General features: G+C 34.8%; 2 protein-coding genes across 2 annotated transcripts; one reads left to right on the top strand and one right to left on the bottom strand.

Moving 5' to 3' along the window:
• Positions 1–1,335: 1,335 nt before the first annotated feature.
• On the top strand, positions 1,336–5,319 carry LOC127096659 (gamma carbonic anhydrase 1, mitochondrial). Its single transcript, XM_051035207.1, has 5 exons — positions 1,336–1,669; positions 2,233–2,376; positions 2,638–2,763; positions 2,848–2,999; positions 4,717–5,319. The coding sequence occupies exons 1-5, from the start codon at positions 1,555–1,557 to the stop codon at positions 4,999–5,001; spliced, it is 822 nt and encodes a 273-aa protein (XP_050891164.1). The 5' UTR covers positions 1,336–1,554; the 3' UTR covers positions 5,002–5,319.
• Positions 5,320–7,521: 2,202 nt separating this feature from the next.
• Positions 7,522–11,392, bottom strand: LOC127096658 (proteasome subunit alpha type-1-B). The gene is made up of 2 exons (XM_051035206.1): positions 10,848–11,392; positions 7,522–8,143 (listed from the first exon to the last, which is right to left on the bottom strand). The coding sequence occupies exons 1-2, from the start codon at positions 11,196–11,198 to the stop codon at positions 7,637–7,639; spliced, it is 858 nt and encodes a 285-aa protein (XP_050891163.1). The 5' UTR covers positions 11,199–11,392; the 3' UTR covers positions 7,522–7,636.
• Positions 11,393–15,568: the final 4,176 nt, after the last annotated feature.

Genomic DNA, 15,568 nt, shown 5'->3' with positions numbered 1-15,568 from the left:
CATGTATAACATGTTAGATGATGAAAACAATCCCATGAAGAATGATGTTTAGTTTGACATTTGGAACCTTCAATCTCCCTAACGTACCTGAACCTTATTATGGTTGTTCATGCATGACCATATTCTCACTAACATGAAGAAGAATCAGTTTGACATTGAGAGTGCGATGTGCTCCTTCTACAGAGATGTGGAAGAAGGCATTTTACATGTCTTTCGAGATTGCCCACGTGATATGGTTCTCTAGATGACAATGGTTCACACTAACAAGAGGTTTGATTTTTTTGCAGGTGATTTAAAGCAATGGATTCATAGAAACATGCAAGTTAATATGGGGTGGTGTGAAAACGATGATTGGAAGGTGTTTTAGACAAATGATTGCCATAATCTTTGGAATTGGCATAATAAGGAAACCCATGGAGACAATTACTCCAGACCAATAAGTATGGTGTCTCACATTAATATGCATAAACAAGCGGAAGCGGCAACAAACACAAACATGGACCACAACAGGGAGTTGAAATTAATCAAATGGAAAGCCCCCACAATAGGGAGAGTGAAGCTGGACACAAATGGTGCTAGAGATAAGCAATGCAGGTTATGGTGGTATTATTATAGGGAATGAAGGGGAATGGTTGAGGGGGCTTTCAAAGTACATTGAGGTTTCAGATAGCTATATGACAGAGCTTTGGGGAGTCTACGAAGGATTGCAACTTACAACAGAAATGAGTTTTACGAGCATTGACGTTAACTCAGAGGCTTAGCAAATGGTCAATGATATCAATACAAACAACACAAGCAATATCGTGGGTAGGAAATTAATTCCTAAAATCAGATCTTACCTCTTTCAAGATAAGGAGATTAAAGTTACTCAACGAACATACTACAAGAATTTTTGCAATGATGTTTATATTTCCAGATGCATCACCAAATTATCAAGGATAATCTAGTAAAAAAAATAATCATACCAATAAGTCCACTTAATGAATAGATGATAAGAATTTTTGCAATGAATTTACTACATATTAGCTACAATTTTAGCTACGAATTTTTATGGATTCAAGTATGATATTGACTTTAGCAATATGGTATGCTACGTGAGTATCTTGCCACATTGACACTGCCATGGGTAAGTTAAATCACAAAAAATAATTCTCGTGGTGGTATGACAAATCAGCTTCTTTTAATTGACTTTTGTAGGAGAGACTCAAAATATGAATGAACAATATCAAGAAAACTATTTTTGGGAAAAAAAAATTTAAAAAATTAAAAGTGAAATTGACCATCTTTAAAAACTTATTTAACCCATGTTTTTTTTTTTAAATTTATAATTATATTCACTCACCATTTTAGACAAAAACAAACCCATAAAAATGAAGGTGAGTCGATTTTTCCAATAATCAGACACACCCAACAAAAAACGTGTTCTCCCTAATAAGCGGAAAATACTACCCTACAACAGGCACCACAGAAGGTTACAGTGTTTCCTTCTTCTTCGATTCCATCACACAGAGTTTGCTGTTACAGATTGTTTGAAAACAAAATTCGAAATCGGAAATGGGAACCCTCGGAAGAGCTATATACAGCGTTGGATTTTGGATTCGAGAAACTGGACAAGCCATCGATCGCCTCGGTTCCCGCCTCCAGGGCAATTACTACTTCCAAGAACAGCGTTAGTCACTCTTCTCTTCTTAGATCCATTTTCTCTCTTCCCTTTCTCAATCTCTTAGATCAATCCTCTTATATGTTTTTCTGGTGTAGTTGAAACTCATAGGGAAAACTAATGAGAGACCCTATTTTGTATAATGCTAATGAAAGGGTCCAAATCACATTAAACCTATTCACTTGTATCATAAAGCGTTTCAACTGTATATCGGAATTATGCATAATCCTCAATCTTATTCTCAGTCTGGCAGTGCTTAAATTCACTACGCAGTAAGTAGCTCCTTCTTTGATGTGAATGTTTTGGGTTTACTTTGAAATAATGTTGATTGATGCAATTAGAATTTGAAATGGTTGTCAATAGTAATGTGCGAAATCGTTTGTGCATTATCCTGCGAGGCCTCTTAGTGTTTATTACATGTTTCATTGTTCTCATTTGTTGATGTTACTGCTATGATTTGAAGTAGTATCTATTCTTGCTAATAACTCTACATCATTTAACTCGTGGAAAAATGGTTTAATAGGCTTTATGCTATAAAACATATCAAGTAATCTTCTTTGTTATTGTTTTAGTGTCTAGGCATCGAACTCTGATGAACGTATTTGATAAGGCTCCTGTCGTTGATAAAGATGCATTTATTGCCCCAAGTGCCTCCGTAATCGGTGATGTTCACATTGGCAGAGGATCATCTATTTGGTATGGATGTGTCATGAGAGGTAAGGTCTTACACTTTACCGTTTAGACATTAAACTTTTGACTGGTTTATCATTTGGGGCTTTAGGTAAGTAACTAATCAGATCTATTCATGGAAAAAAAGTTTGAAGGCATTTTTTTTAACTACTGAGGCCATCCTAATTCCAATACAAATTTTCATTACTTTGATCATCTAATGTAATTTAAAGGTGTTTTTTTTTGTCAGAATCTCTATTTTTTAAGCTATGAACCGTAAGCATGTTTGAACTTCACTTTATGCTTAGGTGACGTGAACAACATTAGTGTTGGAAGCGGAACCAACATTCAGGATAACTCCTTGGTGCACGTTGCAAAGTCAAATTTAAGTGGGAAGGTGTTGCCTACTATTATTGGGGATAATGTTACTGTAGGTGAGTCTGTGAGTAATACTTTTGCTACGATCGTGAATAATATCACATTTTTCTTTTAACTTGTATTAAAATTTGCACTGCCAGGTCATAGTTCGGTTTTACATGGTTGCACTGTTGAGGATGAGGCTTTTGTTGGTATGGGTGCAACACTACTTGATGGTGTTGTTGTTGAGAAACATTCCATGGTTGCTGCTGGTGCTCTTGTGAAACAGAATTCACGGATTCCATCTGGAGAGGTATGTATGTGTACCTGTTCAGGTTATAATGTCTGTTTGGTTGGGATTAACAAATTACAATGCCGGAGATCTAGGTTTTGGGGTGAAATATAATTGTAACTTTGGTTTTAATGGAAAAGACATATAGAAGCCAGTGTTATCAAATATCGGCCATGGTGGCCCTATGGCGGATATACGTGGCGTTTTTTGGACTCGCTGCAATGGTAAATATCAGTCGATATTGCGGGTTTTTCTACTAAAACGGCGCCACAAAGTGGCCCATATGGCGGGATTTTGGCTCTCTGCCGTGGGCCTCCATCCGCCTTCGACAACATTGATAGATGCACTCATAAGGAGATAGTGTTGGGCCATCAGTTACTCAAGTATACCATACGAGGTAAAAGTACATAAGCAACAAAAGTGAGTGGAAACAGTAACGAGCAAGAATGCAATAGGATTATGTGTTTGTGAAAGACTTCTATGTTGGCAAAAATAGATTAAGAAATTACCATATTATGATCAATTACATTGAAAACGTATTAATGGCCTTAGATGTAAAATTTGGAGCATGGATGGACAATTTGCAAGACTGAAACTATTTTGAAAGCTGAAGATGTTATATGATTTTGTTTCAATGAAAATGCACGATGTCGGGAAACCATCTTTGCAAAATTGCACCTGAAACAAAGCAAGATTAGAAATACAATCATTTGAGAGAAATTTGAGGTCGGGAATGATTCAGTAGGGAAGAACTTTGTAACCCTTTAAAGTTTTGTTTATCAAGTATTTTCAATTTCTATTCTATTCTTCATTTCCTTGCGCTGGTCAACTTCTTCCATTGTTCAGAACTCAAATAAGATGAAATTCGTATCATAAATTCCGTAGTTCTCAGCATCCTATCCATTCTTACTACTTGGTTCCTAGTGAATTGTCTTATAGCGAATTAAAACTACTATAAGTTTAACCGTAGTTGTCAAGGTGACATTTTTTTTTGAGACTCGATGCATTTTTAATATAGTAATTACTTCTCAACTTAGGAATTTCTCCTATCATTTTCTAGCAATAAATCCTTTACGGGTTCAATGCTTCTAGATTCCAATTTCTTCTATAAATCCTTTATGGCTCTGTAGCTCTTCTCATCTCTAGCATTTTTTCTCATCTCAACTTCTTTATGCCTTTCACATTCTTCTTGACTGACTTCTTGCCTTTCGATTTTGAGCGTGTCTTCAAGCATTCCCGTCTCTATATTGTTTGCAGATGCTGGTGATTACTCTTTTAAAATGCCTTGGATGATTTGGTGGGATCTAAGATCCACGTTACAGTCCCACGATTTACAATTTTCATATACCCAAACCATCTTAGGTGAGATGTGACAACCATGAGTCTAATCATTGACAGATTTAGAGGTAAGTGGTCTATCTTTATGCTTAATGCATGGTGTGATGTTATGGTGTTGAACGTCGATTGATCCATGTAGGGGACTGCACCTAGTGAAAAAAGGCTATGTGATTTTTGTTGACGTGTGAAACAACAAAAATAGACCACAACAAAAATAGACCATGCATACTGTGTTTTGTTTTGTGAACTTACTATTGTTATTACGACTATTCCACTGCATCTGCATTTCTGCCGCAGTGAGAACAGATTCATAGAATAGGGGTTTGCAACAATAAGCACTTCTCCTGTTCAAATGTGTATCATCAATGATCTGTAACCACAAAATTGCCTATACTTGCAGGTTTGGGCAGGGAATCCAGCAAAATTCCTGAGAAAGCTCACTGCTGAAGAGATATCATTTATCTCCCAGTCAGCTATCAATTACAGTAACCTTGCACAGGTCCATGCAGCTGAAAATGCCAAGCCTTATGATGAAATTGAGTTTGAGAAGGCTCTCCGAAAGAAGTTTGCGCGGAAAGACGAAGAGTATGACTCAATGCTGGGTGTTGTTCGTGAGATCCCACCAGAACTCATTCTTCCAGACAATGTCTTACCTGATAAACAAGCAAAGGTTTCCACTCAATAAGATATTTAAAGAAAAGCATCTTCAATTCCAATCTTGAAAAAATGACATCAAGCAATATACTTGTTTTGTTCAAATTCATGGAAGAGGGATTGTTTTTTCTTCCCAATAATAACAAACATGTCCCGGGCTAGGGTATGACTCCTTTTCAGATCAAAGAATCAATTGTTCTATAATATTTCAATTTGTTATCTTCTTTGCAAAAGGGAAGTACCCTTCCTTCGTGTATGTGGTGGATCTTTAGTGTTTTGATGTATCCAATGCATGTGAGTTTCACATGAATGTTTGATTATTCAATGATATTTATTTATGTTTGAGACATTGTTTTGGCCATTGGTTACTTGAATGATTGCTTTATAATAAAGTGAAAGGTTAGAAGTGTCCAACTCCAAGTGAATTCACCACATTGAAATCATAGTCTGCTACACATATGCTGGAATTGTGAGGTGAGGCATAGAGACAAGAAAAGCCTTAAATTTTGGGAGGTATCTGAACGAAGTTGCACCTATTAACTCTTAGTTTTGGTATCATATTTAATGCTGATTCAAAGTAGGTAGATTCGAAATTGGAAGGTATTCTTCGAAATTGGAATTCTGAGGAGTTCCTAAATTTCTCGAACTTCCATTATTATCACTTTTTTATACACTAATCTACATCATAACCAATTTGATTCTGTTTGTTATGCCAAAATCAATATAAACAGTGTTCACCTCAAACTGTCATTTTTATCACATTTATATGCTGTAACCCACATCAGAAGCACTTTGATTTGGTTTGTTATGCCAAAATCGATATAATTGTGTTAATCCCTCTCATTTATGTCAATTTACCATTAAATTTATCTGTTACACTGGATTGATCCTATTAGGCAATTCATGCTATAGGAGCAGGGGACCTTTTTGCAAGAAGATTCTATCACTTTTAGAATGCTGCGAAGTGGGCACATGTAGTGGTGGGTCTGTAATTCGTTTCTCTTGGTGGTGAAGTGACATTAGATAATTGGTAGTGGAGGTACAAGCTCATGCTGATAAAGGGTCTTCTCACGTCTGATACATCCAAATGAAAAAAGTTATTCATACAAATTTGTTGTTTCCTTTGCTTTCTTCCTTTTCAAGTCATCTCTTTACCATTAAATCAAATGCTCGTTGTTGTTTTAATGTTGGATTTGTTTCACAAATGCATGGAAGTTGGAAACTTGGCAAGTATATAATGTTGGATTTACTATTATTTCTAAATTTAAAACATAAATAAAAGCATGTAAAATTGAAAGATAAATACTTCAGACTAATTTGATTATGTAAAGTTATAGTTGGTTGACCCAATAGCACTTGAATGAGATAGTAAGGAATTTCTTTCAATTTAATTGTTGGTTCTGAGTTCAAACTCAATTCTAAACATGCAATTGTGTTAAATTCTCTTGACAAAAAGTTTTGTCATCCATTACAATCCTATCGAATTTAAGAAATTAGTTTCTACACTTGCGCGTAGAGGATATCTGATTTCTAAAAAAAAGTATAATTATTTGAGTTAATAATAAAAATAGAGTTTTAATATAACATTATTGTTAACACAATCATTTTGAAAGTCTTAATTTTCATGAATGGGATAAGAATCACTTGACTTATCAAATTAACTATATTATCATTCTTTTTAATTAAAAGAATAGTCGTGTTAAAAATGCCTCTTTGGAGAATATTTTAAAGATATCAAATAAAGAAAATAAATTAACTTTATTTTCAATACCCGAGAATTTTTTAAAGAAAATAAATTAACTTTATTTTCAATACTGAATACAAATATTTCTAAAAAAACATGTATTTTTATTCTTTAAAAAAAGTCAATTATTTTAATATCTAATAACACATTGAATACAAATATTTAAAATAAAATCATATTTTTTAAACTCTAAATACTTTGAGACACTTGTTAATATTTCTTTATCATTTGTAAAGAGTTTGAAAGAAACGGAGGAAAGACTTTAAAAAAAATATAAAAAAGATTTTATTTTTATTCATAACATCAAAAAATCTCTAATTTGAATAAACCAAAAATTTGTATTGAGGTTTTAAAATATTTAAATAAATTGTTCAAATACAATTTTTATTAATATAATATTTCAAAAACTAAATTTATTGATAATAAACATTATTTTATCTGGAAAAAAAAAGTCAAATAATGTTAAAAGATTTCTCTATAATTTAAAAAAAAAAATCATTTTTCAAAACCATCAAACTCCTCACGAGTTAGATCACCAATGAATCTTCCCCCAAATCAACGGTGCCTGTATAACAATTTATGCAAACATCTAAATGATGTACTAAAGGAATCTCATTTTTTTTTATACTAAGATATATTTGCAACGCATTAGACTAACCCCTTTTACCCAACATTTTTTATCCTGAATGTCAGTAAATTGTATCATAGAGGATATTGAAAATACTGTGTTCAAGTTCATCAAATGCAGTGCAGCTACTACAACATTCACAATGATGAGCAATGGATGAATTTCAAAGACAAACAAGATTAAGCAAAGAAAAATCCATCAAAGAGATGTCTCCTTCCGTAACATGTTCAACATGAAACCTATTCATTTTTTAAATAACAGTTTTTAACAACTCAAGTGCGGGATCTTAGATTATCAAATGTCCATTGGAGAACCACCTTGGGGTTCGGCACCACCTTGGTTTTCAGCGCCACCTTGATCAGCACCAGGAGCCTGATCTGGGGCAGCATCCTGCTCAGTTGCTACCTCAGGTTCAGCAGGTGCACTTTCTTCCTCCCTCACAATTTCAAAAGTATCAATCAACTCTTGAACAGTTTCCTGATCCAAAATGTGGAATGGCTCACCTACTCCAACCACAGCAATGGTGCATACGGAGCTTCTGAGCTTTTCACCTTGCAGGGACTCCCTAGTTGCAATGAGTGCATCTTTGATTAGATCTTCCCGGGAGGAGGCTGTGAAGTTGTTAAACCTGCGTTCCAAATATGTCTTTGCAGCTTGTGAGCGTGAACCAATTGCAAAAGCCTGGTATTCGAAGTAGTTTCCGCTTGGGCAGTTGTAGTAGAGGTGAGCCCCTGATTCATCTAATCCAGCTACAAGAAGACCAACCCCGTAAGGACGCTTCCATGATCTCTGAGTGCAAACCTGCCACTCAAAATTAGAGCATAAATACTGATGAGTGTTTCAAGTTCTAATTAATTTTGCAGATAAATCTCTTCCTTTTCCATGTAATTCTGCAGATACAAACACAAACGTTGCCTCCCACACACACCCATCCAAATTTCTAATAATAAAATACAACTTTAAGCATATAATATATCATATAAAAATAATACAGATTCCAGAGCAACTTGATTAGCTAACCCATTTTTTGTTTTAATAAAACACATCAGCTAATCATAAAGTAACTACATCAAAAAACTGGAGAAAGAGAGAGTTTTTTCTAAAAGTGTTGTGTACCATATGCCCTCATCAATCAACTGAAAGATCTATAAACCCGGTTAGAAGATCCAAGAAAAATACAGATTTCTTAAGTTCTTTGGTTAGCTCAAATAACAATATAACTTGAACCCAAATGAGCTAGGTTTTTCACAAGCAAGTTATATTGAATCAGTAGAACAATAATGATTGTTCCGCTTCATGCCATCAAACAGCCAACTCAACATAGAATTGCATGAAATAATAACTAAAACATTGAAATGCATGGCATGAAAAGTGTTAAATATAAATATCAGCGCACTTTCAGGATTTCTCTTGGTAAACCTTGGTAGTGCATTGAATTGTAGAAATTTCAAAAAGTTACAAAAGAATAAAAGTTTTAAAACAGGGTGAAAAAGAAGTTACAAAACAAGGTGAAATACATTACAGGGTGAAATTATATAGACAAAGCATATGTATATACATTACATGGTGAAATTATATACTCAAAATGGACTAAACAAAACAGAACACAGTTACATTGCCATTGAGTAGGATGCATTTGTTAATCCCTATTTGATAACTACACCATAGTCATAATCATATGAAATGGAAAATATCTAAATCAGCAAACAGGCTCATTGTCAACAAAGCTTTTACACTTTAGTTTATCAAAATATAGAATATATAAAATAGAAAACTAAGGGGAGAAAGAAAATAAACTGCAAATCGGGGTAAATAACAGAGTCTCACTACTTCCATATTCAGTATAGTCAATAGGTAATGCCAAAAAAATTGAATCAGCAGATTGAATTAATAAAATGGTGCCTTACCATCATTAGGTATGCCAGCAAGGACCAAAAGTACTACCAAATTTACAAAACAAAACTGTGTGCACCCAACAGCTTAGGCAATGATAAAATGTAAGAAAAGCGCAAAGCTGAATATGTCTTTCTTATTTAGAGTAAGTTTGGACAAACTTCTCCACAGACACTGATATACTTTTCAACTGTATAAGTGTGAATCAGCTTCTGCATTTCAATTCTTTTAAAAATTCTCTTGTTTATCTTCTTCACAAACACCATAAAGTTACAAGGACTGTTTTGCAAGTGAAATTTATAAACTTATTTTATTTGAAAAGTCCTCTAAAACTAATACAAACTTGGCATTCAAATGCCAGCAGTCCAAAACCTATTTTAGTGTTTTCATCGGCATAAATCTGTTTTTAACATTTTCATTCTTTAGAAAAAAGTGCTGAAGGTTTAAACTCAGTTTGTGTGGATTAAAATCACAGTAAATCTAACTACTAGGCCAGCAAACTAATTTGTAAGCAATATGCGATACTAAGATATAATAATATATGTTATCCATCTCATATAGCCGTGCAGCACAGCCATCCCAAAAAATCGAGTGGATGGGAGCGGGGAGCAAAACGGACATTATTTTAATGACGCGGACACTAATTCAATTAATACTAATAAACACAATTGTTAAAAACTAAAATAAATTACTCAAAATTCATTAAGTATTCATGTTTAAGAATAAAAGCCAAAGCAAGCAAAACATACTCGCAAACGCCAATAAAATAACTTTGCTATCTTAAAATTTAAGAGTAATATCTTATACTGCTGATGCGACCGCATCACGGCGGCATCGTCCCGAATCAATCCAATCCCATTATAGTGGCCATTCAAGCCAGTCACCTATCTGCGCGGGAACGGAACAGCCTGGCATGATTTTCTTGGTTGTTCCACTCCGTGCCAAGATAACGACAGGAGAATTATAAAATCAAACTGCACCACTTGCGGAGGCGGCCAATTTTCTAGTGTCTAAGTGTGAATTACAGAAGCCTACATACTGTACTTTCTCTAATGATATATGTTTACAGTGAAAACAGGGAGAAAACAAACACACACCAAGTCATTTTCAGAAAACTAGAGTCAGGAAACACACCACAGTCACTGACCAAGACACTCAACCAACTACAAACCTCAAACTCTCAAGACATTCCTAGGCTATAATAAAAAACCCAAAAGGAAGAAACAGACCAAACATCACGTGCCCAGATTGAAAAACTACCAACTCCCACACAAAAATGACCAGGCGGAGAGAAAAATAAATGTTGCAGACTTGCAGTCCCATTTCACTCTAATCAGTCAAATCTAGGGTTAATAAAAAGTTTCGGTTCTTTCAAAGTGAGTCATTCAGTTAAGAATCGGAAGTATCTAAACACATATATTGAAAAATAAACAAATAAATCATGGATTTGTTTAGATTAGTTACTTTAACCTATTAAGTGAATTGCTAAGTTAAACCCTAAAAAACCCTAGCTCTAATTTCAAAACCCTAGCTCGAACAAATAGAGCTACTATAACTGAATGGGTAATAATATAAGAGAAGAAAGAGTAAAATTGGAAAAACGAAGAGTAACCTGAGCCTTATCGGCGAGCTGAACAACAAGACGACCAACAGGAAGCGGAGACTCATAAGTGTAATTATAGTTAATGCATTCAGATCGCATGTAACGGGAAAGAACACGGCCGTCGGCGGTGAGACCGGCGATGGCAACTCCGATATGATCGTCAACCTTGAAAATCTTCTTCTGATGAGAAGATAATTCAGAATTGGCTTTGTTAACGCAGGCGAGAACCACGTGCGTCTTGGATCGGAGACCTATTGCGGCTGAACCTTGCTTCACTGCTTCCATGGCGTACTCCACTTGGAATAGTCGTCCTGCTGGACTCCATGTTGTAACGTCAGTGTCGTACTGGTTTCTGAACATGTTTGATGTAGATTCGATTTGGCTTCGCCGGAGAAATGGGATTCGGGGACTGTATTCTGGAGGTCGCCGGAGAAGATCGGAGTTAAGTAGTTATGTCGTGAAGTTTGGGATCGATCTAGGGATTTCTTTTATGACTCTTTTCTTTCTAATCAAGTTATTACAGTGGGCTTATGGGCCAGTGGGCTTTTTTTTTAAGCTCAATGGCTTAAATCTTTTCCTCGAAGTTTTTATAATACTTTGTTTTGTGATTTTTTATGTTTTGAGAAATTGTGCATTTGTCAAAAAATTTATGTTTTTTGAATTTTTTATTGGATTTTTGAAGAATTTCACGAGTTTTTAATCAGATTTTTGGAGATCTATGAATGTTTACTAAATATTAAAAAATTATTGAATTTTAACCATCAGATTTTTCAAAATCCTATGAATTTTTATTTAATTTTGTAAATATACTATCGGATTTTTCAAAATAGTATAAGTTTTTAATAGATTTTTCACAAAAGTCTATAAGTTTTTATCGGATTTATCAAAAAATATATGAGTTTTTATCAGATTTTGCAAAATACACTATCGGTTTTTTTTTAAAAAGTCTGAATTTTTACTGAATTTTTCAAAATACACTACCAAAATTTTCAAAACACTATAATTTTTATCGGATTTTTCAAAATACACTACTAAAATTTTCAAAATTATATGAGTTTTACCGAATTTTTCAAAAAATTTGACATTATATTGGATTTTTCTAATTGCGCTACCGAATTTTTCGTTCAGTCATTTTAGTTAAATTTTGACAATAGTATTTTTAACATTATGAAAATATCTGGGGTGTCAGGTCAAATTTGGGTTGGCATGAAAAAACATTTTCCTCGAAGCAATATTTATAATATGATATTGTTTTTCCGGTGGAGAAACACCTTATAAATTTTAAAAAATATGTCATTTTATATTTAAAATTGCATCTTCTGACGCACTCATATACACCAACAATATGTAAGTGAATCACACCTTCGTTTTGTTTAAAAAATAGTCTAAAAATATACTTTTGAATAATCTGAAAGTAAGCTTTTTTAGGTTTTCTTTTCAAGGTTGGGAAAGGGTTCAACTGTTCAAAAGAAAATTTCGAACGGGGCGCTGCCCCGCACCCCGCCAGGGGCTTCGCCCCTTGGAACCCCGTTTCAATTTTTCGCATTCAATTATATGTTGGCTCGACGAGCGTGCACTCCGCACTACCCCTAACTCGTTTCCAAGCTTTAACGCATAATTGCATCGGCCTATAGTAAATCACATTACTACTAAAATACATTGATGATACTAAAATCACCAACAAATCCCCCCCATTTTAGTGTAATCCTTGATTTACTCAGTATATACAATAATATATACAAGGGTATAACACACAGATATAACGATCAAACAAATGCATAAATGAAAATGTCTTGCGATTGAATTTTCATCTTAGTACAAATACACATTCCAAATACTCGAAAATCGGGGTGTCATAGCGATTGAATCCGTCAATCCATTTGAGTGTCTGAAGATATAGTACACATATGTTTCTTACAATACTCTACTATTCATACTTGACACTTTGCAAGCCATGTGTCCTTATCCATTAATAAGCATATAGGAAGCCAAGTCCAAGCTTCTTGAAGCGGCAAAACTTCATGCTCACATAGGTGATTCTTTTAATCTTGCACCTGCATTTGCAATTTTCCAAAAGAACCATTAAGAAGATATAATTCAACCTAGCCATCACTTGCAGGTCTGAGCACATACCTTGGGAAGATAAACACAATTGCTCCAATCTCTAATTATGATCTTTCCATATTGAATTCTGCTTCTAATGTTGTATTAGAAGGGAATTGGGTATACCATAGCTAATAGATTTAAATGGACTTTAATCCCATCTCAATTACCGACTTCTTCACTAAGTCTCTAGCTAACCCCTTCGTCAAGTGGTCAACTAAGTTTTGTTGCGACCGAACAAACTCAATAGATATCACCCCATTCATGATTAATTCCCTAATCATACTATGTCTAACACCCAAATGTCTAGACTTTCCATTGTATATTTGACTATAAGCTTTAGCCAATGTGGCAGTACTATCACAACGGATAGAAATTGGTGATATCGGTTTAGGCCATATCGGAATCTCATATACCAAATTCCTCAGCCATTCCACTTCTTTACCAGCAGCAGCTAATGCTACAAACTCAGATTCCATTGTGGAACCAGTTATACATGTTTGCTTCTTGGAAGCCCATGAGATGGCACCTCCCCCAAGCAAGAACACCCATCCACTTGTAAAGGATGAATCTTCAGCATTATTTATCCAACTAGCATCCGAATAACCCTCTAACACCAAAGGAAATCCCATATATGACAATCCATAATTCATTGTACCCTTCAAGTACTCAAATACCCTAGTTATCGCATGCCAATGATGTCTACTAGGATTACTAGTAAATCTGCTCAACTTTCCAACCGCATAAGCAATATCCGGTTTAGTGCTAATCATAGCATACATCAAAGAGCCTATAGCTTTTGAATATTCGTGTTGATCCACAAGTTTACCTGTATTTGGCATAAGCTTTTCTCCCGGATCCATGGGAGTACTTATTGGAGAACAACTTTCATAATTGAACTTCTTGAGTATTTTCTCAATGTAATGAGATTGCGTAATTACAATCCCCTTATTCTCCCGTTTAATCTTAATACCAAGAATAACGTCCGCTTCTCCCATATCCTTCATGGAGAACTTTGATGACAAGAAATTCTTCGTTTTATCAACTTGATTTTGGTCGGTGCCAAAGATCAACATGTCATCAACATATAAACAAATGAAAACTCCTTTCCCGGAAGTACCAAATTTGCTATATACACATTTGTCAGCTTGGTTTAGAATGAAACCATTAGACAAAACAACCTCATCAAACTTTTGATGCCACTGCTTCATAGCTTGTTTCAGCCCATACAACGACTTAACTAGCTTACACACTTTATGCTCATTACCAGGCATTACAAATCCTTCAGGTTGCTTCATATACACTTCTTCCTCCAAATCACCATTCAGAAATGTTGTTTTGACATCCATTTTATGAATCACTAGATTATGAATAGCCGCTAAGGCAATCAACAATCTAATAGTAGTGATACGGGCAACAAGAGCATAGGTATCGAAATAATAAATCCCTTCCTTTTGTCTGAAGCCTTGGATAACTAATCTAGCTTTAAACTTGTCAATTGTACCATCGACTTTCATCTTCTTTTTGAAGATCCATTTGCAACCCAATGGTTTGCAACCTGGTGGTAAATCAGATAATACCGAAGTATTATTTTCCATGATAGAACCAATCTCTTCGTCAATTGCTTCTTTCCAAAAAGCAGAATCTCGAGATTTCACAGCTTCATCATACGTTCTTGGATCCTCCTCTATACTATAGCAATAATAGTATTGAGTGTCAATCTGATCCTTTGACCCCTCAACTAAATATAGTTGAAAATCAGATCCATAAGATCTAGATTTTTTAGCTCTTTTGCTCCTACGGGGTTCAAGTGTCTCACTTGGCACATCATTTGAATGATCATCCCTTAGAGATTCATCTGAATTAGGTATAGAGTCCTTTGGTCTAGGTATAGAAGAGAAACAATTCTCATCAAATATGGCATCTCTCAATTCTATAATCGTGTTAATAGAAATCGAGTCATTAGGTTCTATAACATAAAACCTATAGGCCTTGGAGTGCTCAACATATCCAACAAAGATGCAAGCTACACCTTTTTCACCCAAAGTTTTCCTTTTTGGGTCCGGGAGTCTAACCACGGCCCTACAACCCCAAACACGTAGAAATGTTAAGTTGGGTCGTTTCTTATACCAAAGTTCATATGGGGTAGTCTTGTTCCTTTTATTAGGAACCCTACTTAACAAATAGCAAGCCGTTAACATAGCTTCTCCCCAAAACCCTTCACTCAAACCAGAGTAAGATAACATGGCATTCATCATTTCCTTAAGCACTCTATTTTTCCTTTCAGCCACACCATTTTGTTGAGGTGTATAAGGTGCCGTAGTCTCATGAATGATTCCTACGGATTGGAAAAATACAGGATCATAATATTCACCACCTCTATCTGTACGTAATGTTTTAATCAACACATTTTGTTGCACTTCAACTTCAGTTTTATAGATTTTGAATTTATCTAAGGATTCGTCCTTAGCGTGCAGCAAATAAACATAGCAGAATCTTGATGCATCATCTATGAAAGTGACAAAATATTTTTTATGTCCTAATGATGGAGTAGCATGCAAATCACATAAATCACTATGTATCAACTCAAGAATGACAGATTTCCTTGTTATACTTTTAAAAGGTTG

Source organism: Lathyrus oleraceus, chromosome 6 (assembly GCF_024323335.1).
Source record: "Lathyrus oleraceus cultivar Zhongwan6 chromosome 6, CAAS_Psat_ZW6_1.0, whole genome shotgun sequence".
NCBI lineage: Eukaryota > Viridiplantae > Streptophyta > Magnoliopsida > Fabales > Fabaceae > Lathyrus > Lathyrus oleraceus.
Note: the sequence above shows the minus strand (reverse complement) of the source record. Positions and strands in the feature narration are given on the sequence as shown.